The sequence below is a fragment of the Bufo gargarizans genome, chromosome 10 (assembly GCF_014858855.1).
Source record: "Bufo gargarizans isolate SCDJY-AF-19 chromosome 10, ASM1485885v1, whole genome shotgun sequence".
Classification (NCBI taxonomy): Eukaryota; Metazoa; Chordata; class Amphibia; order Anura; family Bufonidae; genus Bufo; species Bufo gargarizans.
Window position 1 is genome coordinate 87,027,143 of NC_058089.1, and position 26,458 is coordinate 87,053,600.

Here is a 26,458-nt window from a genome sequence, read left to right on the forward strand (position 1 = left end):
CTCTTTGTGCGCTCAATGCCCTATTTTCTACGGGGCCTTTTCTCCTTTATCACATCATTCCCGGGACTGTCCTCCGCCACTTGTAATTGAGGCCCCGGCTTCTCTGCGGCCTACTGCCAATCCGGCTTCCCGCTGGTATTTCACACCCGGCATTTCTGTTTGGCCGGGGCTTCTAGCAGCAGACCTCTTTTGGAGGGACAGATGGATCGGGCCAGCACTTCCCCTTATCGCCAGGGACTGACTCCATTCGTGGGGGTGGGGCATGAAGTTTCTCCCTGCTTCCCCCTCCTTCATCTGCATCCTGGTGCGAATTCTTGGCACCTTTTCTGCACTCCACCCACCTCCTGCTTCAGGAGGACCTTTGCGGGACTGTCACAAGGCACCTCCGGACAAGCTGCATTAAGGGACACAGGCCCGGTAAGCTCTGTCTCCCTTCCGACAGGACCTACCCCCTCATTCTCCTACCTGTCGCTACAGGGTACTCACCATGTCTGAGCCCAGACCCCATGCTCCAAAGCAGGTGGTCCCTTCTGTGCGCCATTTTGCCTGTGCTTCTTGTCGCTCAAAATTTCCATCCGGTCAGTTAGATCCCCTCTGCTCTTTGTGCTCTGCTCCACTGCCAGGTGGCTCTGACCAGGTCACCCCTACTGCCCAGCCCATGGTAGAACCGGAGTCCCCCAGAAGGTCGTCTGCATCCCCGTTTCTTCTGTCTCTCCGTCACCTCCCAGAGAATCTCACTCCGACGTGTCCTCTCTCGAAAAGGCATTTTCCGAGGAAAAGCTTTCAGATGCAGACTTTCTCTCCTGTGGACTAGTCTTCAAAACTGTCCTCTATGGTGGACAGTCTTATTACAGCAGTTATTGGAGACCCCGCACCTTCATCGTACCCTATGGCTCTCCTGCTGGGCAGCAGATAATGCTTCAAAGCGGGCCTTGACGGCCCTCCCCTTTACCGGCAGCAGACTTTTTGGCAAACGCTTGGATGACATCATTTCTGAAGATACTGGTGGTAGGTGCACTCATTTACCACAAAACAGAGCGCGTTTCAACAAGTCAAAAAAGTGTAGGCCCCTTACAGAGTTTTTCCAGCCCCAAAGCGGCCAACCAACAAGTCTACCCCGGATCAGAAGCCTTCCTTCAAACCTCATCCTTCCTGGCGTCCCTGCCAACAGGGCTCCAAGTCTTATAACCCCAAGACCTGCTCTGCATGACAGGCGGCTTTCAGCGCCCTCCGATCAGGTGGGCGGTCGTCTTCATCTGTTTAGTCATGTCTGGTTGGCTCACATCTCGGATGCCTGGTTGAGAGAGGTTAGCTCAGAGGGTTACAAACTGGAATTCATATATATATATATATATATATATATATATATATATATATATATATATATATATATATATATATATATATATATATATATATATATATAAATTTTTTTTTTTTTTTTGTTTTTTGCTAGTCTACCCCGACCTCTCTCTCCGATGCAAATTCCTTTTCAGGCTGTCCACACTTCTGCGGCAGGGGTTGATCGTCCCGAATCCTGCGCAAGACCGTTTTCACAGATTTTACTCAAATCTCTTTGTGGTCCCCAAAAAGCAGGATACGTTCCGTCCCATTCTGGACCCCAAAGCCCTCAACCTCTTCCTTCGGCTCTGCCACTTTCGATTGGAAGCCCTGAAGTTGGTCATTTCGTCCATGGAACCGGGGGAGTACCTGTCCTCGATAGACATAAAGGATGCTTACCTCCATATGTTCCCATTTGCACCAGTCACCAAAAATTTCTCCGGTTCGCAGTGGGTCCTTTTCACTACCAGTTTTGTGGCCCTCCCGTTCGGCCTGGCCACAGCCCCCAGGGTCTTTACGAATATTCTGGCAGCGGTCATGGCTCTGCTCCATGCCAGGGGTATAGTGGCGATTCCATAATTAGACGATATCCTGATAAAGGGTCCGTCAGCCTTTGCATCGTCCTGGACACCCTGTAAAGCTTTGGATTGATCCTGAACTGGCCAAAGTCATGTCTTTATCTATCTCAGCGACCTAACTTTTTTCTGGGCATTTTACTCGACACCTTTCAGGTCAAGGTACTCTTTTCCCCGGAGAAGTTATCCACTCCGTCTTCAGATTCTTCCCTTGTTGCGGCCCCGTCCTCTTCCCATTCGATACTGCATGAGTGTTCTGGGTCACATGGTCTCTGCTTTCGAAGCAGTACCCTATGCTCAGTTCCATACCAGGACGCTTCAGTGAGCCATTCTAGCCAATTCGGACCGATCTCCAGTGATTCTTCTCTCTCTGTTTCATTGAACCAACTACCTCCGGGGACATCCGGTTCGAGTTCAGTCCAACAACTCCATGGCCGTGGCGTACCTGAATCACCAAGGCGGCACCTGGAGCCCGGCAGCCATGGTGGAGACTGCACTGATTCTGACCTGGGCGTTGAGCTATGTTCCTGCGCTGTCAGCAGTTCACATCCCCGGCGTTGACAACTGGATCGCTGATTTCCTCAGCCAGTAGCGTCTCGATCCCGGTGAATGGTATCTTCACCCGCAGGTTTTTCTAGCCATCTGCGAGTGTTGGGGTCGGCCGGATGTGGATCTCATGGCCTCCCACTTCAACCACAAGGTCGATTAACTTCGTCGCGTGGTCCAAGGATCCCATGGTCCCGGTGTACGGCGCCTGTTTCCCTACGTGTTCCCTTCTCTTCCCCTCATTCCGGGTCTCCTCTGGAAGATCAGGTACGAGGGTTTGCCCGTCATTCTCCCGGATTGGCCACTCAGAGTGTGGCACGCATCCCTAGTCTCCCTCCTCGCCGACGAACCCTGGCGTCTTCCCCTTCGGGAGGACCTCTTGTTGCACGAGCCGATCTTCCACCCGAATTTAAGGGTCTCTACACTTAACGGCATGGTTGTTGAAGCCGCCGTACTAAGGACTCAGGGTTTCTTGGAGGCTGTTATCCAGACCATGATTCGTACTAGGAAAGCGTCGATCTATCCAGGGCTGTGGAGTCGGAGTCGAGGAGTCGGAGTCAATTTTGGGTACCTGGAGTCGGAGTCGGCAAAAAATGAACCGACTCCGACTCCTACTAAATTTAAATATATAAAAAAAAAAAAGCAAGTTTAAATGTCCGAATTCATAAACAGTTATAATTAATGACTTCTCTACTGTAAGAATAAAGGCCAATGCATGCAGTGCTTCACGTAACCGCAAAACAAACGCGTTCAGTGATGTGAAGAAGCATGCTTTTCATATGTTTCACTATATGGCACGCAATGCACAATTAGGAGTGGCAATACATATACTTTCCATTGTGTTGTGTTCTGATGTTATAGGGAACACAATGCCCATGGTTTACCTAGCCTCTCACTGATGAGGGATTAAGTAAATATGTGTTTTGCAGGACTAAAGACACTTGTATAAGTGAAGGGAATGGAGGGTCAATAGTTCAAGACTGAAGCTGTAAACCATTGGAAAAACTGCTGTCATTCAGCTAAGGCTACTTTCACACTAGCGTTCGGGCGGATCCGTTCTGAACGGATCCGCTCATATTAATGCAGACGGAGGCTCCGTTCAGTACGGATCCGTCTGCATTAATAACTTTAAAAAAATTTGCAAGTGCGCAAGTGCGAAAGTAGCCTGCGCGGATCCGTTCAGACTTTCAATGTAAAGTCAATGGGGGACGGATCCGCTTGAAGATTGAGCCACATTGTGGCATCTTCAAACGGATCCGTCCCCATTGACTTACATTGAAAGTCTGGACGGATCCGCACGCCTCCGAACGGCCAGGCGGACACCCGAACGCTGCAAGCAGCGTTCAGCTGTCCGCCTGTCCGTGCGGAGGCGAGCGGAGCGGAGGCTGAACGCCGCCAGACTGATGCAGTCTGAGCGGATCCGCCTCCATTCAGACTGCATCAGGGCTGGACGGCTGCGTTCGGGTCCGCTCGTGAGCTCCTTCAAACGGAGCTCACGAACGGAAACCCGAACGCTAGTGTGAAAGTAGCCTAAGGCTATAAAACGTGTAAACTCAGAATGTTATCTTAAACTTTAAACATGACTATGGGATTCTTCTAGGGAAATCATGTTTTAAAATAAATGTCCCTTCCTGGATCCTCCCACTGCCCTATCTTCAGCAGAAGATCAGCACACAAAGGAGAAGGCAGCAGCTTCTGCCCAACTACCTCTCTGTGCTAGAAGAGCTTAGAAGAACTTCTTTCTTTCCTTCAAGAAATGTATAAAATACATTCGCATATTAAATACAGAGGAGTCGGGGAGTCTGAGTCGGAAGTACAAAAAACTGAGGAGTCGGAGCATTTATCTACCGACTCCACAGCCCTGGATCTATCACCCGATCTGGAAGTCCTACTTAAGTTTGTGTAAACGTGATCAGCTGTCTCCCATTCGTTTTTCCTTGCCTCGACTCCTATCTTTCCTGCAGTCGGGCATGGACTTGGGGTTGGCTCTCAGTTCCCTCAAAGGGCAAGTTTCGGCTCTTCCCATCCTATTTCAGCGGAACTTGGCTTCCCTTTCGGCGGTTCGGACCTTTCGGCAGGGGTTTGCGCCCGCTGCGCCCCCTTTCCGCCCACCGTTGGATGCTTGGGACCTTTAATATGGTGCTTAGCGCTCTCCAGTCCTCAGTTTTTCACCTTTTTACAGCAGGTGTCCCTTTCTCTTCCTGTCCTACAAGGTGGCCTTTTTGGTGGCAATCGCTTCCATCTGTAGGGTGTCGGAACTTGTGGCTCTTTCCTGTCAGTCGCCTTTCCTGATCCTTCATCAGGACAAAGTAGTCCTTCGCTCTCAAATAAAAATATACTGGGCACTCTGGTTCATGGACTACCATATGTTTATTATAATTTTGGTAAAATATCTTAAATCACTAAAAAATAATTATTATAAAATATTATTATAAAACAATACACAATTCTAAGATAAGACGATCCAATACAATATTAAAACATCATGGTATTGTCTCAACTAAAATCACTAAATCCCATATATACTAAAAGTCTCTGGAAATCACATATAATGTGGGAAGTATAATGATAAAGGTGCTAGATATCTGTCCGTTCCTGTGAAGATAATTCCTGAGTACAGGGACAGTTCAGTTGATTCTTAGGTGAGCGTTATTGCGGCGTCCCGCTTTACTCACTTATAACAGCGCTGTCTTGTTAGGTCCTAGCGAGGTCAGCTTGTTTGTAGCTGGTTGCCGGTGCCGTGTGTTGGTGCTGCTGCACAGTCAAAAGCAAGAGGACTCTGCCTTTCGGAGTGATCGCTCTAGACACCGCTCCGCTGGATAATAGAGCCGGTATCCTGCGAGCTCAGCGTACCCTCTTCCACGCTCCTACAGCCAGACGCTTGTCTGATCTCAGCTGTGTTCCTATTTGTTAGTTAGGATCAGCGTGTCAGGTCGTGTATCTCCGGCGTAATCGATAATAGAGTCCTTTTCAGTCAGTAAGCTGGCATATCCTTAGGGGGGTCTTGAGCCAAACCATTATCCATTATTTCCCGTTCAGCTTTGTCTATATTATTGCATACCCTAGTTTGGAGTATACTAAATTCTTCATTTTTTGGGAGTTTATCTATAATTGTTTTCATCTCTGCAATTTTTTTAGAGGTTTCTTCTAGAATGGTACTACGTCTTTTTATAATAAGCCTAGTCAAAGCTACAGATTGTTCATGTAGTAAAATAGCCCATTCCTGATCAAAATCTACACTGCTCAAGTCCTGAGCAGGGATTTTGTTGTGTGTTAAGCCCTTTGGGATTCGATCAATTTCTATACATCTGTTGAGGGTTTTAATCTCCCATCTTTGTTTCAATTCTCGGATTAATAGTCCTTCTAACTCCCTGAATGTTTGGTATGCACATATTTCTTCTGTATTGACCCCATCTATTGTGTCCTCAAACCTAAAATTGGCTACTTTTAGAGTTTTTCGTTTCCATATGGTTCCATATATCCATAGCTTCAACCATCCGTGCTCTCACAAGGGCGAGTTCAGAAGGTAAATGTAATTAAATATGTGACGCACCGGAATGGTGAAGCTTTGGAGAAGGTGCTCTCAGTAAAGAGGATTCGCCCTTCCTCTGGACAAGAATACAATCAAATAAAAATATACTGGGCACTCTGGTTCATGGACTAGGGTACGCTGAGCTCGCAGGATACCGGCTCTATTATCCAGCGGAGCGGTGTCTAGAGCGATCACTCCGAAAGGCAGAGTCCTCTTGCTTTTGACTGTGCAGCAGCACCAACACACGGCACCGGCAACCAGCTACAAACAAGCTGACCTCGCTAGGACCTAACAAGACAGCGCTGTTATAAGTGAGTAAAGCGGGACGCCGCAATAACGCTCACCTAAGAATCAACTGAACTGTCCCTGTACTCAGGAATTATCTTCACAGGAACGGACAGATATCTAGCACCTTTATCATTATACTTCCCACATTATATGTGATTTCCAGAGACTTTTAGTATATATGGGATTTAGTGATTTTAGTTGAGACAATACCATGATGTTTTAATATTGTATTGGATCGTCTTATCTTAGAATTGTGTATTGTTTTATAATAATATTTTATAATAATTATTTTTTAGTGATTTAAGATATTTTACCAAAATTATAATAAACATATGGTAGTCCATGAACCAGAGTGCCCAGTATATTTTTATTTGATTGTATTCTTGTCCAGAGGAAGGGCGAATCCTCTTTACTGAGAGCACCTTCTCCAAAGCTTCACCATTCCGGTGCGTCACATATTTAATTACAGTCCTTCGCTCTGTCGGTCCTTTTTTCCAAAGGCTGTGTCGACATTCCATCTTAATGAAGAGATCATTCTGCCTTCCTTTTGTCCTGTCTCGGTGATCAGTCGCTGCACACTCTGGATTTGGTATGATCCGTTCGCATCTGTCTCAAACGTCATCTTTCCAACGGATGGAATTTGTTGTTCGTCATTCCAGAGGGACTGAGACAAGTGTTGGCGGCGTCCAAAACTTCAATTTCTCGATGGATTAGTTTGTCCATTGTGGAAGCATACCCAATCAGTGACTGGGCCGCACCCTTCCGGGTTACTGCCCATTCTGCTCGGGCAGTAGGGGCCTCTTGGGCAGTGCCTCATGGGGCTTCGGCCCTTCAGGTATGCAAGGCAGGCGGCTACCTGGTCGTCTTTGCACACCTTTTCTAAATGTTAGAGTACACACCTTTGCGTCTTCTGGCGCTTCTCTGGGGCACTGAGTTTTGCAGATGGTGATTCTCTGATTTGGCCGGAAGTGTGTTTTTTTTTTTTTTTTTTTCTCCCTTCGTTTATGACCCACCCTTGGGACTGCTCTATAACGTCCCATGGTCAAGCCTGTGTCCCCTAATGATACGGATGAGAAAACTAGATTTTTGTACTTACCGTAAAATCTGTTTCTCTTCCACTCATTGAGGGAGACAGCACCCGCCCATTCTCTTTTTACCGGCCACTTTGTGGCCTGGGTGGTTCTGGGTTTGTACATTGTTTGTTTGGTTTTCCTGTTTTTTCTCTTGCTTCTCCTACTGTTTTTGCACAAACTGTTTGTTTTAGTTTACTACCTGTAGGAAGGGTATAGCTGAAGTGAGGAGCTCACACCTTTGTGCTCAGTGTCCGCCTCCTAGTAAATCGCTGAGCAAAAATAATTGGTGTAAACAGTACCGTATCCAAAAAATATATAGAGAAGTTATCTAGAGGTCGATAATACTTCTATTTCCAGGCTACACCCTTGTTCTGGGCATGTATTGGGACCATACACTAATACTAACAGATGTTAAATCGGTCAAGAGATGTATGGTCTGAAGCCCTTGGAAAAAATGTATTTATTCAGGCCCTATGTTAGATCTGTTGTGCTGCGCAGTAGGTACCTAAATACACTTTAACTGCTGTCACAGATCTAATGCAGGCAATGAACTGAGTGCATCAGTAAATGTATGACTTTCTGTCACTTAGTAAATTGTATCTTCATACACTCTTATTGTCGCTTGATTAATTATATCTGTCTCGCTTTCTCCAGTCAGTGCTGGATCATCAGGAGCATCAGATGTAATCAGCAATACATTAGAACAGTGGTGCCCAACCATATTTCATCTGAGGGCCGCACTAGACATGGTATAAATTTCACAGGCCAGACCCAGGTAGCTTTGCCAGAAAGAAATGCAAACACTGTGAGGGGGGGCAAGTGTGAGCATTACTAAAATACATACTACGTAGGCCTTCAAATCTGCGTTGGAGGCTGCGTTTGGAGCCTCTGTTGCAGATTCTGTCAAAAGACCAGACAAAAAAGCCTTGTATGCAGCACTTTTGTGTCTGGTAAAAAGACAAGATCCCGAACGGATCCCATCATAGTCGGTGGAGTCTGTTTAGCTTCTTCCCTGTGGGGTGACAGGCAGAGGGGGGGGGGGCAGGGTCACTAGAGGGGTGTCATGAGGAGGGGGAAGCAGGGTCACTAGTGAGGTGACAGGAGGAGGGGGGAAGCAGGGTCACTAGTGAGGTGACAGGCGGAATGGGGAGCAGGGTCACTAGTGGGGTGACAGGAGGAGAGGGGAGCAGGGTCACTAGAGGGGTGACAGGAGGAGGGGGGGGAAGCAGGGTCACTAGTGAGGTGACAGGAGGAATATGGATCAGGGTCACTAGTGAGGTGACAGGAGGAATGGGGAGCAGGGTCACTAGTGAGGTGACAGGAGGAATGGGGAGCAGGGTCACTAGTGAGGTGACAGGAGGAATGGGGAGCAGGGTCACTAGAGGGGTGTCATGAGGAGGGGGGAGCAGGGTCACTAGAGGGGTGACAGGAGGAATGGGGAGCAGGGTCACTAGTGGGGTGACAGGCAGAGGGGGGGCAGGGTCACTAGTGGGGTGACAGGAGGAGGGGGGAGCAGGGTCACTAGTGAGGTGACAGGCAGAGGGGGGCGCAGGGTCACTAGTGAGGTGACAGGAGGAGGGGGGGAGCAGGGTCACTAGTGAGGTGACAGGAGGAATGGGGAGCAGGGTCACTAGTGGGGTGACAGGAGGAGGGGGGGGGAGCAGGGTCACTAGTGGGGTGGCAGGAGGAGGGGGGGAGCAGGGTCACTAGTGAGGTGACAGGAGGAATGGGGAGCAGGGTCACTAGTGGGGTGACAGGAGGAAGGGGGAGCAGGGTCACCGGGGACCAGTCACATGAGTCCACGGCTCCTTACCTCTCCAGCGGCCCTGTCATGTTTCCCAAGGTCCTCATGTGGCGCTCCCGGCTTCCCCTGCTGCAGGACCTATATCGCTCCGGCGCCTATACCAACCAATAACAAAGCTCCTTGCTGTAAGAAGCTTTGCTATTGGTTATTTTAGGCACAGGCAGCATCGCTGTGTGCCTGACATACCAGTGAGGCTTTGCACTGTCAAAAGGGTGGTCACCAGGACTGTTTCTTTATAGGAAGTGAACCAGAGCGTTATCCTACAGCATGAGCTACTGTGATAAGTTAGGCACCTCTTTACACGTTATACTGGCTACATTTTAAGCAGAAATGGTAAATCTTCCCCCATATTCAAATGTTAAATATGTTTAAAAACTGTGACGGAATTGTGTTTCCGTAAAAACGTAAAACTGTGACGGAATTGTGTTTTTGTTGGAAAAAAAAATTCTCCACTTCCAACTGCATTGTATGCCATGTTAAATGGTGGCATTAGAAAGTACAACTTGTCCTGCAAAAAACAAGCCCTCATATGGATATGTTAATAGAAAAATAAAAGTTATGGCTCCAGGAAGACGAGGAAGAAAAATGAAAACGCAAAAATTAAATAAATAAAAATTCTGTTTCTTAAGCGTTAACTGCACTTGAAAGTCTTTCTAGATTTGAATATTTGATGGTGTATTCTATGGTTATTGATGTCATAAGCTTATACACCAGATGATTTCAGGTTTGATGTTCCTATAAATACCCATTTATTTTTATTTTTTGCAGAGACCTACCATTGTCTCCAAAATTGGCTGAAAACCATGTAAGTGTCGAAAAACTAAATGCAAATACCTGTATTGAGTGTATTTAGAGCCACAGGTAACAGAATGAGTTGAAAAGTTTTACTTAATGTCTTATTTGTATAATACTTCTCAGGCGAACTTCGAACATGGGGAACTGATGTCTCTTCTGTACATGCAACAAAGGGAACTTTCAGAGCTGCGTCAAAACCAGATTGAGCTTATGCAAAGACTGACTGATCATTTGGATGCAGTTCAGAGCTCTATCATGGGCCATATGGAACGTGTGACTGATGCGCAACAGCAGCAAGAACGTATCCTTTATTCACACAGTTCTTTGTGCCCTGTCCTCCAAAAAGGAGAACTCATGGCATGCTTTAGTGATTGTGGTCCTAATTACAGATAATTTCATCCCCATTGTTAACCTTCAATTCCCATCATCCCATCCACGGGTTCCTCCCCATCCCTTTCTGTGTCAGTGTGCCATTTAGTGCCTAAAGGTCTCTTTACACAGGACGATGTACAAGCAGATTGTTAGGAAGGAAGCGTTCCCTATCAACAATCTGCTGGTCATTAGTGGAGAAGACCATCCTTCAGCTTTAGTGGAGAAGATCGTCCTCCATTTATTACCATTATTAAAATGTGAGAAGATCAAGGAAATTAGTTCCCACATTACTTCATTACTACACAATACAAAATCCAATGAGCACAATAGAATACCCTTTGAAATGTAAAATAATATATCGGGATGTTATTTTGCATCTGTGGTACTAAATGTATACAGAGACATACAATCAGAATTCTTTATCCAAATGAATGGTAAAAGCAATAATTGTATGTACAGTAATAGTGTGTTTATCCATTAAAGGGATTCTGTCACCAAGATTTTGCCTCCAGAGTGGTTTCAATATGCACTTTTGTCTCCTTGATTACTTTTTAAATATACGAGTCTTATTATTATCTGTGCTTTAGTTTAGTTTTTATTGATATGCAAATTACCTTGATAAGGAGCCCAAGGGGCTGACCTTATCGCCGTTGGAGCCCAGCCGCTGCCCCATTTCCTGGAGCCCAGCTCTGCCCCACATACAAATTTTCACTCCTTCCAGCGCCGACGTCACCGCAGCCTCAGGGAATGCATGTGTCGGTGATTACAGTGCTTCTGGGCAGTGACGTCGGGGCTGGAACGAGAAAGAAAAACTAAATCATAGAAGGCAATAAGACTGGTATATTTAAAACATAATTAAGGAGACCAAAGTGCATATTGGAAGAGCTCTGGAGATAAAATCCTGGTGACAGAATCCCTATAAGGTGCCCGAAAAGGTATCTCCAACTCGTATACTTACAGTTCAAAGGTTTCTGACAATACATTATAAAGTGTTTTTTTTTTTCACAACTGTTTGTAGTTGATATGACCAATCTAGGTCTTGAGGGGGGGGGGGGGACAAAAAAAAAAAAAAAAAAAACCTTAACTGCTGATTTTCCAGAAAGGAGATTAGACAGAATACTAAATGACGGACAGCAAAGAAGTGGTCAGCTACAAGAGTACCTTTCACAGCAACTTTCCCATTCTCTTTCTGGTTCACTCTGCAATAGACTTGACAAAACAGTCCGTGAAGAGTTTAAGAAGTCCATTCCTCAGTGTAAGTAAAATGATGTTTTGTTTTCTGGTGTAGCAAGGTTATACGGTCCTAGTTTTACCTGCACAATGTGTACGAGCGGAATGCTGCCGGAACTGGCTTGTAATCGAACACTAATATACGTAAACGCACCTTTTAGGATGAACATACAGAAATCCTTACATACATCTGATCTTGTCTCTTTATGTATGCAGTAGCGCCATGTTTCACATACACGGTTTTAAGAGTTCATTCGAGGGTTTTTTAAGGGTGGGGTTTCCTTAGATGAGATAAGTAAAGGCAGACTGTGGTTGTCATGTTGCCAGTACCTTTTTTACGAACAGAAAGAACTATTATTGCAGACAGCCAAGTCCCTACTGTTATTTCCCAATACAGAGACTGGTGGCACAGAATTTGACTAAGAAAGGTAGAAGAGCTGTGTGAAGTCCTTATGCTGACTAGTTGAAGAAGGCATAGGTCTTTGAACAAGCACATCAGGACCCTATAATACACTGCTGAACAATGTAGTTTGTACTACGTCAAAGGTACATATCAAAAGCAAATCAAAAATTATGCAGCATCATGCAAAAACATGGTTAAAACAATTTTAAATACTGCATAATATAGCAGGAAAGACTGATCCCAAATAAGATGACTGATCTCAAAATGGACTCCCTATATGACTGTGTGCACACCAGACTCATGTAGGCAAGTATAAATCTGCAATTCTATATCTATCCTATCTATCTTATAGATGTGCTAATAGAAAAAAAAAAACACAGAGAATATTACATTATAGTGTTGATACAAGTAAAATAATGTGGTATGGAAATAATCAGAATAATACTTCTATACCAATCCAGATGACCAAGGAATAGAGGTTCTTATTGGCCGTTATAGGGAGGTCATAGGACAAGACAACCCACATGTATAGTCGCAAAACGGTATCCTAAGGGGGTAAAGTAACACATCAGGTGCCTTTCTAATGCTAAGTCTCTGTTTCATACAGACATGCTTCATAGGTGCACCTGCAGACAAAGACAAACCTGTAAGACAAAAAACTATAGTTTTATTGTCTAGTCTCCTTAGGCAAGCCTTAGACAAAATGGAGACTTTGGACAAGTATGGCTACTTTTACAGGCGGCGTCATTGCTGTAGATTGGGAAGCTGGTAGTCGATCGGTATGAAACCAGTCATTGTATGAAGTAGGCAGTAAAGTTTTCCCTATACTCCTTGTTTACATCTACTACAGTGCCTTAAAGTCCCGGGGCCTTTTCCTATTGCAGAGATGCACATGAGAGGCCACATTGTCAGACTCATCTGATTGCAAGAACCTCAATAAAACTGAGTACTAGAAGGTGGCTCACGAAAAAGTAGCCTAGCTCCAGTGATAGTATGACGAGATGAATGAGAAAGTGGATATATATATATATATATTTTTTAATTACCCACAAGTCACAGAAGATGCTGAAAGTGGCCCCCGTTCACGTCACTTTGGGCACGTCTGACTATGTTGGCCGATACTGCTTGTGATGCTGCGGATGGTGTTTGAGATATTCTCCTTGAGTTCATCCAGGGGATGTGGATTGCTAGTGGACACTTTCTGTTTTAAATTTACCCACAGATAAAAATCTCATGTGGACAAGTCTCCGGAATGTGGTGACCATTACCCCTTGCTCACAGCTCGTTCTTCCGTAAACCATTAATAAACCCGTCCAGTGGGTTCCCTGAGGGGTGGCATGTCCCCCATGTTCTACTTCTGTAGCATCACTGTTAAAGAGCTGCAAGCAGTATCAGCCAACCTTATCAGAGGTGCCCAGAGATGTGAACGGGGGCCACTTTCAGCATCTTTTGTGACTTGTGGGTACTTTATAAAAACAATTCACTTGCTTGCTCATCTTGTCATACTATCGCGAAACACTTACAGGTCTGCCATAAGCATCTGCCTATTAGGCCATGCCAGATGCAGAACAATGCTTTCTTTGGGAAAAAAATGTAAAGGAAATTCCGGAGCTGCTGTTTTTGCATTCACTAACAAGCTCCCCTCGGAAAAAGTAAATGTAATAAATAAACTACCATATATGTACCCTTCTAAAAGAGAAGACCCTCCCGCCATACCAGACTCCTGCCACTCCGGTGCCAGCTGCTGAGGAGGTGACCCTGCTGGAGAAGGTACCTTATGGGCCCACTTAGGGAGGGTGAAGAGAAGAGGACGAAGAAGAGGCTAGTACACGGGACTAGGTATGTATGAAGCCCTCTTCCCCCTCCCTCCCTCTTTGAAAATCTGGGTCGCCCTAAGGTTAATGACCAGGAGACTTTATTCAGCTAAGAAACCAGACCCCTAAAGAGAGAAGGGGTTAATCCGGCGGGCGCCATGCGCCACCAACGACACGCGGCCCTACCCTCTCTCACTTCCCCTCTAGGCCGACTGCTTTCCGGCTCATAGAGGGTTAATGTATCTTCTCCCCGGGCACCTCCAGCGAAAGACTGGAGTGCAGGACCACTTCCACTCCCAGCTATTTCTGGCAGCAGTGTCCTCCATATTCCTCTTTCGGGACCGGGCGCCAAGCGCACCGCTCCTAAAGGGTTAATGCCTCTGACCGATCGCGGGCGCCTGACCCCTTGCGGGAGTCTCGTGCCGCGAGGCTCTTACTTTGCATGGGAGCACGGGGTATTCGACTTCGGCTGTCACGCGTTCCAGCCGCGGGGTGAACATCCCGGTCTTCCGGGCGCCGCAGAAAATTTAGACCCCGGCTTTAAATGGGGCCTATAGGTTCTTCCTTCCCCTGTCATCCCGGCCGCGGGGCGGCATCTCCGGCCGGATGTGTATGTCGCGCACCGCTCCGTGTCCCTCTACCCTCCGGCTGACTTACAGTACAGAGGGGGAGGGTCCCGGGTGGTCGAGCATCAGAAATTTAGGCCCTGGCTTCGTGGCCTGCTAGGCCGCGACCCATCCCAAGTATGTGAGGGGGAGGGAGGCAGGCTGGCACAAATTCTTCCCGCCTAGCTGCCGCTGCCCCCGCCCCCATCAGCAGCGCCCCTTGGGCTTAAAGTCCTTTTGTTTAACCCTTCCTGGCCAGCCACTTCTGTCAGGCCAGCACCGGATTATCAGGGGCTAGATGGGCTTTGCAAATTGCTTATTGCACTGTTAACCCCTTCCTGCCTCTATCCACTTGAGGCTAGACAGGCAAGTTTAGAAAAAAATAAAAAAAATAAGAGAGAAATAAAAACAAACGTTTACATCCATACGTGCCCTACTCCCCTCAGTCATACTCCACTGACAGTTCCCAACCCACCCTCCGGGGTAGCTCGGTTGATTATTTTCCACCGTTGCAATACAGTTGAGGACCTCTGGCATTCCCAATCCACCCTCCGGGGTCGTTTGGTTGATAACACTCCAGTACAGGACCTCTGGATAACCAATCCGTCCTCCGGGGCCGTTTTGGTTCATAATTCGCCATCAGCGTGATTCGGCGCAGAACCTCTGAAAATTCCCGTTCCATCCTCCGGGGTCGTCTGGTTGATAATCCTCCACCTGCAAGATCCAATGGTGGACCTCTGGACCTTCCCAATCACCCTCCAGGGTCGTTTGGTTGATAAGCACTGCCTGCGCACTCCAATGGTGGATATCCAGACTTCCTAATCTCCCTCCGGGGTCGTTTGGTTGATAAAGCACCGCCTGCACAATCCGGTGAGTGAACCTCTAGAAGTTGCCATTCCACCCCCAAGTAGTTGGTTGATAGATTCCACCGGCGCAGTCTCCAGTTGCCATGGGCGAGTTCTTGAGAGGCAGGATTGCACACAACGGGCCAGAGCAGGATATATTCCTCCTCGGTCACCTCCACACCCCAACCCTTCCTCCCTAGGGTCACGCCCAGTCACACCCTCCTCTCCCTGGAGAGGTTCGGTCCGAAGGGGGGATCTGTGGTTCGGACTCTGCCGTGATTCCGGTGCGATCTTCCAAGATGGCGTCCGAGGTAAACAGCAGTACTTGTTGTATGCATTACCCCCTTCCTTAGGCGGAGTATTTGCACTACTACTGGAGGCAGTACTCCCTTGGATATTACCTCCTTTTAGTATATTAGCCTCTGCCATAGGTGGCGCTATGGCATTATACCTGGTTCAGTGTTTACTGTATGTCTTACCCCCTTACGTAGGTGGGGTATTGATACGGGACTCTCCATATGCCTTGCCCTTTCCGTAAGAGGCGTACTCTCTACGTGGATTCGGTTCCTGCTAGATGCATTACTTTATTGCCACCCTTCATGGTGGAGTACTTGCACTACCACTGTGTGCAGTGCTTGCCGCAAGCATTACCCCCCTTTCATTGGTGGGATAATTGCAACATTGCCCCTTCCACAAGTGATCCACTACCGTGGGGAATGAGTACATATCTTTGATGTTGCACTTCAACTACGCCACGGCTATAGATGCCTTAGCTTCTTCAAGTGGAGCGTAGCGAGTATTGGTGCACGCTGGTGCCCTGTACTCTTCTTCTAATGGTATTTCGGTGCCGCCAGTGGATACTGTGGCTCTTTTTTTTTTTTCCTTCGGTGCCGGTTTGGGGCATAAATATGACAACCTCTCATCTTAGGGGGTGTCCTAGCGTCTCCTATATCCATGGTCCTCCACTGTTCCAATATGTGTCTTCAACAATATGTAGTGTGTACACCATGGCACGTAATATTGTGATTACATTCCAGCAAGTCGAGTGTTACACTGACTCTATATTCTCAATCCACCATTCCTGATGTGGGAAGTGGTTGTGCTGGCACTCTGGTTTAGCTTTGTGAGTGTTTTTATTCGCTGGTGCGGTTTTTACGCTGGTACTAGCATTCGCAGTCGCTGCAGTGGGGCATTCTCTCTGGTAGGGGTTCCACCCTGATGCTGGCTTGGCGGTTGTTCCTGTTCAACGCCCTTCCCAGGTGGTGTGTTTACGGTTAGCTCTCCTTCCCTGAGGCAGTATGGTACCATGGCTTCTACCAGATTAATCTACTCTGCCCCTTTAGTTTGTGCTGGTGGGGCACGCTGCGGCTCCTACGGTACTGGGGTCCTGGAGTAGCCATTACATACTCTGGCTCCTCCTGCACGGCTCCTTCGTCAGGTGACTGATTCTTCTAACGCCGAATTCGGTGCTGTACGCTGCATGGTCTCCTCCTTAGGCGGAGTATGGCACTGCCACTATCATCCGGTGGCTACTTCTGTGTAGTGCCAGTCTCAGATGGGGAATGGGCTTCGCCGTGCCCCTTTTTTCTTCTCTGGCTCAGGGTTCACGGTCACTCTGCAAACCTTGGTAGCTCCTACGTTACTACTTCCCCTCATCTACGTTGATGCAGGGTGAAGGTTATATGGTGTGTGTGTGTTTTATTTTTTATTTTTTTTTTCCTCTTTCTTCCAACATTGTTCCGGACCGACTGTTGGGCTGTGACTTTTTCCATATTCTCCTTCTACAGGTGAATCCTACCCGTTGGTCCTGGGTGTACTACCCGTATCTACAACTACCTCTCAAGACTTGACTAATGGCTGCCACGTCAGTCCGATGGTAGTCATGCCTTTTCACTGCACATTCCGTGGCTAGACTACGAGACTCACCACGCCAGGCGGAGCGGGGGTGCTGTCACGACTCGTCACCGTTGGAGTTTCGTTCCTGGAACGGAACACCCCTTCTATTCTTCCTCCTCATGGCAGGAGTTTTTTCTCTCATCTTGGTCTGGTCGGAATTTCCGTCGAGCAGCGTTGCTACACGTCAATACACGGTCATTGACGGAACTCCTCACTGTCGTCTCTACTTCTACCTTTCCATGCCACGCGGTTGGACACTCCTCATTCAGGCGTTTTTTTTTTCTTGGTAGTTTATCAGCCAGCTTCTCAGTCTCCCCACAAGCCTCTTCGGCTCGGGGGACTTCGGTGGACCAATTACTTTGTCCGTGGAGTGCTTCCCTTTAGCAGTGGTGGATACTGCGGTCCTGGGTTTTTGGTTTAGCCCGTGGTTCTTGATGGGTCAGGTTCGGCGCTTTCTATCCTTTTCCAGCGTCCTCTGACCCACCCGGGGCCCATAATAACCTTCCTTCAGGGAATGGCATCTACGGTTCCTCAGTACCGTCCTCTTTTACCGCCTTGGGATCTGAACTTAGTCTTTCAGCGCTCTGGAATTCTCCCCTTGAACCCTTGCGGGAGATGTCTCCAACTCTGGTCCTGGAATGTAGTTTTTTTTCTTGTGGCCATCACATCCATCAGACAGGTGTCCGGGTTGGGGCGCTCTCTTGCAGAGAACCTTCCTGTTTCTTCACAGGGATAAGCGTTTCTCCGGCCCGTTCATTCCTTCTCCCGACGGTGGTCTCTGATTTCCATTTCAATGAAGTAATTGTCCTTCCATCACTGTGTCCCTCCCCTTCACACCCTAGGGAAAGGGAGTTACACTTTTTGGACGTTGTCGGTGCTCTGACGATTTATTTGCCAGCCTCCAGCTCCTTCCGGCTTTAAGGTTTGGCCGCGCAGTTGTGCAAGGAGGCTACTGTCCTCCTTACGCACATTCAAAATTTTTGCCAGGTGCATACTTATGCATCGGCGGGCGCTGCCTTGGGCCGCATGGTCTTGCAGGTGGCAGTTCTTAGTTGCCTGCAGGGGCGCTTGCTCCATGGGTCTGTGGTTTTTCCTCCCTGTGGACTGCTCTTGGACGTCCCATGGTCTCTGTGTCCCCCAATGAATCTGGGTGAGAAAACAACAAGATTTTTGTAAAACTTACCAGTAAAATCTTTCTCGCTCTTCATTAGGGGGACACAGCACCCAGTATTGTTGTTCGGCCACAGTTGTGGCTGTTGCTGGTTAGAACCTGGTTCGGTTCTTGGCATTGTTGCTGTTCCATGTTTCGTTGGTTTACTTGCTTCTCCTTCTGCTTCTCACAAACTGAAGCTCTCTCTCCAGGCTGGAGGTATAGCTGCCAGGGGAGGAGCTAACAGCTTTATCTAGTGTCAACACCTCCTAGAGGACATAGCTGTACCCATGGTCTCTGTGTCCCCCAATGAAGAGCGAGAAAGAGATTTTACCGATAAGTTTTACAAAAATCTCGTTGTTTTTCCCATATTGTCCAAAATTATTAATATTATAAAAAAAATATGTATTTGGGGATACCTACATTCCTACCACCTGGTACAAAGAAAAGGCAACATGGTTTTTACCGCATGTCAGCTAAGAGAGGCATTATGTGATTATTTTACTTTCAGTTTCCTACATACCTCCATGATCTAGGTTAAATCTGCAGCAAAATATGGAAAAAAAATCTACTGCAGGATTTTTAAACCATTCACAGAATGTGATCAAATCCGTGCAATTTTTTTTTTTTTCACTTCACATAAATTGGGTTTTTGCCTAGAATTTTTTGGGAAAACCTTAGTTTCTCTTCTACATTTTGAATGGTTTGCATAATGTTTTGCGTATTTTTTCTGTATAACTTTGCATTTGAAGTGAACTTAGTAATTTTTTTTTTTTTAGGCATCAGTAAGAGCTTGGATCCAGTGACTGCGCAGCTTAGCAGCACAATTGCAGCAAAACTGACTTCTATTGAGGGATCACTAAAGGAAAACATTTCCAAGATGGTTAAATCCAAGGTAAGTAATTATTTCACTAAGTGTTTCAAGGACTCTTGACAGTTGTTCATCATCATCATCATCATCCTCTCGAAGCCAAAATTCATCCTACATGTTTAAAGGGGTTCTCCAGGCCTGCACCTAAAATGGGTATTTCCAAAAGAGTGTGGAAAAATGAAAGGTGGCATCTGATTGGTTGCTATGGGCAACTAAGCCAGTTTTCTGTCACCCCAGTTTTGATAAATCGCCCCCAACGTGTTAGGCTGAGAGGAGTGGGCATCACTTGAGTGTTAGGGGGAAAAACGTGTAAAAAAGTGTAGGAGGAATATTACATTCTTCTCACAGTTGATGGAATCCTTTTTTGTTATTTCTAGAATGCAGCTCATCAGTCTTCCCAGTCAGAAGGACAAGAATAGGACATGTTCTATTTTCTTTGCGAAGCCGCGGAGCGGAAGTGCGGATGCGGACAGCACACAGTGTGCTGTCCGCATCTTTTGCAGCCCCCATTAAAAATGAATGGGTCCCTACCAGAAAGGACATACGGATGCGGAGAGCACATGGTGTGCTGTCGGCATAACTTGCTGCCCTATTGAAATGAATGGGTTTTGCAAATCGGATGTGGAACAAAACGACGGTCGTGTGAATGGACCCTTAACCAGTGGTTCTGTCACTGTTATGCTTCCCCCAGTGAGCACAACGTAGCGCAGCGGACAGTTTCCCTTAGACTGCTGTAATTGAGCTCCAATAGAATACACCTACACATTAGGGCACAACCTGCGGCCCTTGATATCATTCTGTGCGGGCCCCCAACCATCTGGTAACAGACATGTATGTCTTGCGTGTATTTTTCATGTATTCCCCCATAAGATGGGAATCCAGGAACTGTAACTAGACATTAATGGCATACACTGTATGTTCAATATGCCATAAATACAGTATTCCAGTTTTTAATGCCCCTTAAAAAATTTATTTTTGGCCCTTGACGTAGGTTCAGTCTATGTGGCCCCCCAAGCAGAAAATGTTGTGAACCCCTTCATTAGGGACGGCCAGCCCAGTCATCGGGCCATCCAGCCCCTGGTGCTCCTCTTTAAAGAGGTTGGCCACTATATATTACTATATACTACGAGCTGCACATGTGCTGAGAACATTGGTGTTGATAGTTTAAAGGGGTTGGTCACTTTATTGTAACTGTTGACCAATGTGTCTGTAAGATGTCTATATGGCATTTATTTTATTGTATGCACTTAAATAGCACTGCTATATTCCACAGCTCTTTACAGACATTAGCATCACGCTGTCCCCAGTGGGGCTCACAATCTAAGTTCCCTATCCGTTTTTCTTTGGAGTGTGGGAGGAAACCGGAGAACCTGGAGGAAACGCACACAAACACTGGGGAAAACATACAAACTCCATAGGACCCCAGCACTGCAAGGCAACAGTGCTAACCACTGAGCCACCATGCTGCCCACAGCGCTAATGTAGCCTTTGATAATATTCTGTGCCATTTACTATATTTCATAAGGTAATTCTCCTTGTTTGCCAAGTCTTCTGTGCTGTCCACACAGAGGTCTTCTCCATAAGACGGCCACTGATGGAGGGCTATGTGACCGTTACTTCCATGTGATTTCTCCTCCATTGAAACACACTGGTCCTGCAGCTGCACTTGTACTGCTGAAAGATTAGTGCAGTGTTTTTGAATGGAGGAGACATCACGTGGAGGTGATTTGCCCGGTCACATGGCCTTCCATCAGTGGCTGTCTTATGGAGAAGATCTCTGTGTGGACAGCACAGAACATGTGCCTAACGGTCCATTCAGACGTCTAAGTGTTTTGCAGTCCTCAAATTGTGGATCCACAAAATACGGCTACCGGCCCCGTGCGTTCCGTATTTTGCAGACCGCACATGGCTGACCCTATGATAGATATGCCTATTATAGGACATGCTCTGTTTTTTTGCGGGGCCGTGAAACTGAACTACGCATGCATTCAGCACACTTTAAAAAGATAAAAATTGCAGAACCTCTTTAAGGCTACTTTCAAACTAGCGTTTGAATTTTCCGGTATTGAGATCAGTCATAGGACCTCAATTCCGGAGAAAAACGCTTCCGTTTTGTCCCCATTCATTGTTAATGGGGACAAAGCGTAACTGAGCAGAACGGAATGCTCCAAAAAGCATTCTGTTCCATTTGGTTGCGCTCCCATACCAGAGAACAAACCGCAGCATGCTGCGGTTTTCTTTCCGTCATGGGATGCGGAACAAGACTGATCTGTCATGACCCACAATGCAAGTCAATGGGGACGGACTTTCAATGGAGTTCATGACGGATCTGTCCTTGCTATGTTACAGATAATACAACCGGATCAGTTCATAACGGATGTAGATGGTTGTATTATCAGTAACGGAAGCGTTTTTGCTGAGCCCTGTGTGAAAGTAGAATTCTTATTCTTTCTGATGATTACCTCTCCAACTGTTTATCTCACAACCAAAAGCTGTATACAGGGGCAGCAACCCAAGTCCCCAAATGTTTCTTATGAGTATTCTGCAATAAGTGATGATGTTCAAGGCTCTGAAGAAAACTGATAAGGCACTAGTCCCAGCACAGGTATACTGTCTTCATTATTCAGCAGCCCCATCCATCCATCCATCCTGTAGTGTATGTTTTGTCTTTTTCCAGATGTTGCTGTTCCAGACTGTGCAACAAATGGACTACAACTCTCACTATAGACATAGCATTTTCTCCATATTTGGTAATCTGCCAATCCATTCACCAAGTAATATCATGTGAATTATGTCTTTCTCCAGGCATAATATATAAATCTGTGCACACGTGGACTACAGCGTCACTTTTTCCTCTTTTTTTTTTTTTTCCCCCTCTGTATAATCTATCTCTCTGTGAAGGGTTGTAATTGATTAGTGTGTAAAATGTGTTGACTGCGTAAAAGATTTTCATATTTTTAATATTGTTGTTTTTTTTTTTTTGCATTTCTCTTTGTATTTTTAAAACTAATCAGTTTCCTCAATGTTTTTTTTTTTTCTTTTTAGAACATTACAGATGCTATAGGCCGAGCAGTTGCTGATGCACTTCATGTACCCATCCATACAACTTACAGAGAAGCCTTCCAGAACACTGTACTTCCAGCTTTTGAGAAGGGTTGTCAGTCTATGTTCCAGCAAATAAACAGCAGTTTCAAGCAAGGCACCCAAGAGTGTAAGTTCTTCACTTTTAGATTATTTAAAGATTGCATTGAAAGAGTAAATCAATCTTTAACATACACACATGCTCATAAACTAAGGTGTAACAATAAACTTCCATTGATTGTGCCTGCTTGTAAGCTTCATATTATTCTGTGCCTCTGTTTTTACTTAGCTTCTGCAGCACGATTCAATAATTTCATATTGGATTGCATGCACGGGCGGATTGGCCATAGAACCTGCAGGGAAATTTCCCAGTGGGCCGATGCCCAGGGGGCCACCTAATCCCTCTTCTTGGATGTTGGCTGAGTACATCAAGATCTGATGCTCTCAGCATTAATTATAGGGGATTTGCCATCTTAGATAATGGGGGCATATCGCTAGGATATGCCCCCATTGTCTGATAGGTGCGGGTCTCACCCTACGGAGCAGGGAAATGAACGGAGGGCGCACTGCACATGCGCAGCCGCCCTCCATTCATTTCTACGGGGCCGCCGAAAATGGCTAAGCGCTGGCTCAGCTTTTTCATCTGCCCCATAGAAATGAATGGGAACAGGGGCCGTGCCTGCGTAGTGCGCTCACATTCACTTCTATGGGAGCAGCGCTTGGTGGTGGACGGACCGCGGGAAATCCAGGGTCCTCCAGCGACAGCTCTCTCCGTTCTCGTTGTAGATGGGACCTGCACCTATCAGACAATGGGGGCATATCCTAGCGATATGCACCCATTATCTGAGATGTAATACCCCTTTAATGTAGAAGCATCGGGCACTTCATCTGGCCAGTGGCCTCAGGTGCCCACCTGAATTCAGTTATATTGCTGCCCTCTGGACAATGATACAGCTTCATACTGTGGGGCGGATGGCAGTATTTTGTGCTGCAATGTGGTATTTGGTTCTGCTAGGGCGGTATTTTGTCCTGCACTGCATTATAGCTGCCCCCGCCTACTTCTGTTGTCCGACCTTCTGTCAGTTTGGACCCGCCTACAACATGAGGCCACATTTTAGTTTTTTACTTCAGTGTCACTATATGTTCCCAGTCCACCTCTGACTGCAAGTGTTTGGAAATGTAGATGTAGAAACAGATTTCCATTTGTTAATTGTTCATATGCATTTCAGTCTATTCTGAAACCACTTTGATATTAAGATTTATATTAGACTGCTTCTGGATATCTGCAATTTATATGTTAATAGCAGAAATAAGTTCTGAGAGGTTTTAACACTTGCAGAATAGATGTGTGATTGTGTACTTCTACTGAGCCTATGTCATGTTCTACCATGTAAGTACCATTATTGGGGGACAACCACACATGGCGGATACACTGGATTTTCCGCAGCAGAATTTCATTCTGACATTCGCAGCTTAATGCAGTAGCGGCAAAGTGAGATTTGCAGAACATTACATGTACAAGCTGCAGGCAAATGTTGGCAAATAAATCAGCCTGTGGTGTCACTGTAGGCCGGTTTCGCCCAGGAACTTTTTTTTTTTCCCCCACTTTTGAGATGGGTTGCTGCAATCAAATTATAAATGTGTTAATTTTTTTTTTTCACAAAGTGGCAAAATGTCTCACTTTCAACATCTGATATGTGTTCTATGATCTATTGTGAATAAAATATGGGTCTATGCGATTTGAAAATAGTTGCATCCTGTTCATTGATTTACATAGAACCCCAACTTTTTTGGAGGGAATTGGGGTTGTAAAATTGGATACTTTATTAAAGGGAGTCTGTCAGCAGTCTTGAACCCTATAAACTGCTGACAGAACTAGATGGGTGATGGAAAAGCAGTTAAACCAAGCCTAGGGTGATGTTTATGTTGTGTAGACCAGAAATAAAAGCAAAGTTGTAGTCAAACAGAGAGCGCTTTACTTTTACTTCTGACCTATACAGCAAGCATAAATATCTCCCTAGGTACGGTTTAACTGCTGCCCATTAAGTGCTGTCAGCAATTTTGAGGGTTTAAAACTCGTGACAGACTCTCTATTTAAAAATACTCCATGTTGCAGTACCGAACCAATGTCTTCATCAGGCGAAGGGGAATTGTACAAAGAAAATGCAGGAGTTAAGGTAAAATGTGACGTCATGATGTGGTCAAGTTTGACCAAGAAGGTAAATATACTCACAGTATAGGAGAAAGTGGACCTCAAATTAGACAAAACGGGGTGCGACACATGTGGAACAGGGCAACCAAAAAGAAGAAGAAAAAATGCCCCAGAAATTCTCTTATACATACAACGTAAGCTGACAAAACTATTTATTCTTGTAAGTTTGTTGCATATATGAGATGGATTCTGTAACATTGAATATATTTTTTTCTTCGACATTGACAGAGAAGGTATTGCACCATAAAAAATGTAGCAAAGGCAAACTATAAAAATATAGAACTGAAAATGCAGAAAAAAAAATATTTATAACATTTTCAGATATGCAGCAATTGGAAACTCATCTTAAGACAAAAAAAGAAAATGAACAAGAAATGAGGGAGCCCCTGGTGACACAACTACAGCAACTACTAGATTCTCTCCAGACAACGACGGACCAGCTGTCTTCAAGCCTGAGTGGGAATGTGAGATCTGAAGTGCAGCAGCAATTACATGTAGCTGTAGCAACGTAAGTAAACGTCGTCGTCTGGATGATCATCTTCTATAATATGAGGCTTCCTGTACATCATCAGACAAGAAAGCTGTCGGCTTTCAGCACCCCCCACCTCCCCGATCCTCCAAATGAGTTTCCTTCATTCACAGATGTGAAAAATGTGGTGTTGTAGCTTCTGCAATCATTCTTACCTGAATTATCTGGTAACCTGGTTGTGTGTGGGAAGCTATGAAATGTTTACATTTATTGTACAAATGATATTAATTAATATGCGCTGTAATTAATATTGATTATACACAAACTAAATATACACCTCTACAATGAGTGTCCTGGCTGAATGCATGGGAGAAAAGCCTATAAGCAATCTCTAACAGTTGTCAGGTTTCAGAACCTTATTCACATTACACCTTTTAAAGGGGTTATTCGGGATGTGCCGCAATCCTGTGCATCGGCCACTTCCAGGATCACGTGCCATACATTGGCTGAACCCACACTGCTAGCGGGAGGGTCAGACTCGTGCATAAGCTGTGCGTTTTAACCCCAGGCTAGGACCACGTGCCCAATATATGGCTTGTGATCCTGGAAGTGGCTGCTGCAGAGCATCGCAGCACAGCCCAGAAAACATGCAGAAGAATGGCATGAATTTCTGTGCAGATTTTTGTGTGTTTGCACAGTAGTTCTTAATCATGGTAGTTCTTAGTCATGATTAAGAACTATCAATTTTGAAACGTGTAGACAGATCCTGCAGTGCTGTACTCTTGGTATGTGATTTTTATTTTTATTATTTTTTTAAATGGACTTTAATGATGAGTCAAATCGTGTATGTATTCTGTTGCAGAAACTTTCTGCGGTGTAAATGAGATTTTTCAAATTGTCAAAAAATAAATAAATAAATTGACTTTGCTGCTACTGTATACAAAAGCAGATTTTCCACACCCAATCCTGAGTAAAATCTGCTACATGCGGCCATACCTTTTTGTTGTCCATCCACATGGATGTATTTGGTGCAGAGAATGAGAATCTGTGGCAAAATCACAATATTCTATTCGGATTTTGACACAACACAGTTCCGAAGGGTAATTGTGCAGCATAAATTGAGATAAACTACAGTATGTCGAAGTGTCCACACACTTCCAAAATACATGCACTGATTATCTTTTCTTATAATGTGCTTGAACCATTTGCCCCAAACCACGTTTTGTTTTGTTTATGAATTAAATGTCCCTTCTTTTTGCAGTATGCAAGACTCCATCTTATCACAGGTTCAAAGAATCATCAAAGAAGAAGTGAACCATGCAATGAAGGAACAGCAAGCCGCGGTTACCTCCAGCATTATGCATGCCATGAGATCTGCTGCAGGGACACCTATTCCTTCTTCCCATCTCGACTATCAGTCTCAACAGACACACATCATGCAGCTACTTCAGCAAGGCCACCTTAACCAAGCTTTTCAACAGGTACTTGCTGCCTAAAAAAAACACAAAATGCAGTGCAATCTGCAGGCAGCACATTACAGAGCAGGAGGTGCCGAG

At 45.7% G+C, this 26,458-nt stretch overlaps 1 protein-coding gene across 1 annotated transcript in view; it reads left to right on the forward strand.

Moving 5' to 3' along the window:
* The window catches only part of EDC4 (enhancer of mRNA decapping 4), a 98,626-nt gene that overhangs the window by 59,192 nt on the left and 12,976 nt on the right, over positions 1-26,458 (forward strand). Inside the window, exons 20-26 of the mRNA XM_044269760.1 lie at positions 9,928-9,964; positions 10,078-10,255; positions 11,426-11,581; positions 19,049-19,164; positions 22,186-22,351; positions 24,755-24,941; positions 26,164-26,383. Coding sequence (XP_044125695.1) covers positions 9,928-9,964; positions 10,078-10,255; positions 11,426-11,581; positions 19,049-19,164; positions 22,186-22,351; positions 24,755-24,941; positions 26,164-26,383 — 1,060 coding nt within the window. The remainder of the gene's footprint in view (positions 1-9,927; positions 9,965-10,077; positions 10,256-11,425; positions 11,582-19,048; positions 19,165-22,185; positions 22,352-24,754; positions 24,942-26,163; positions 26,384-26,458) is intronic.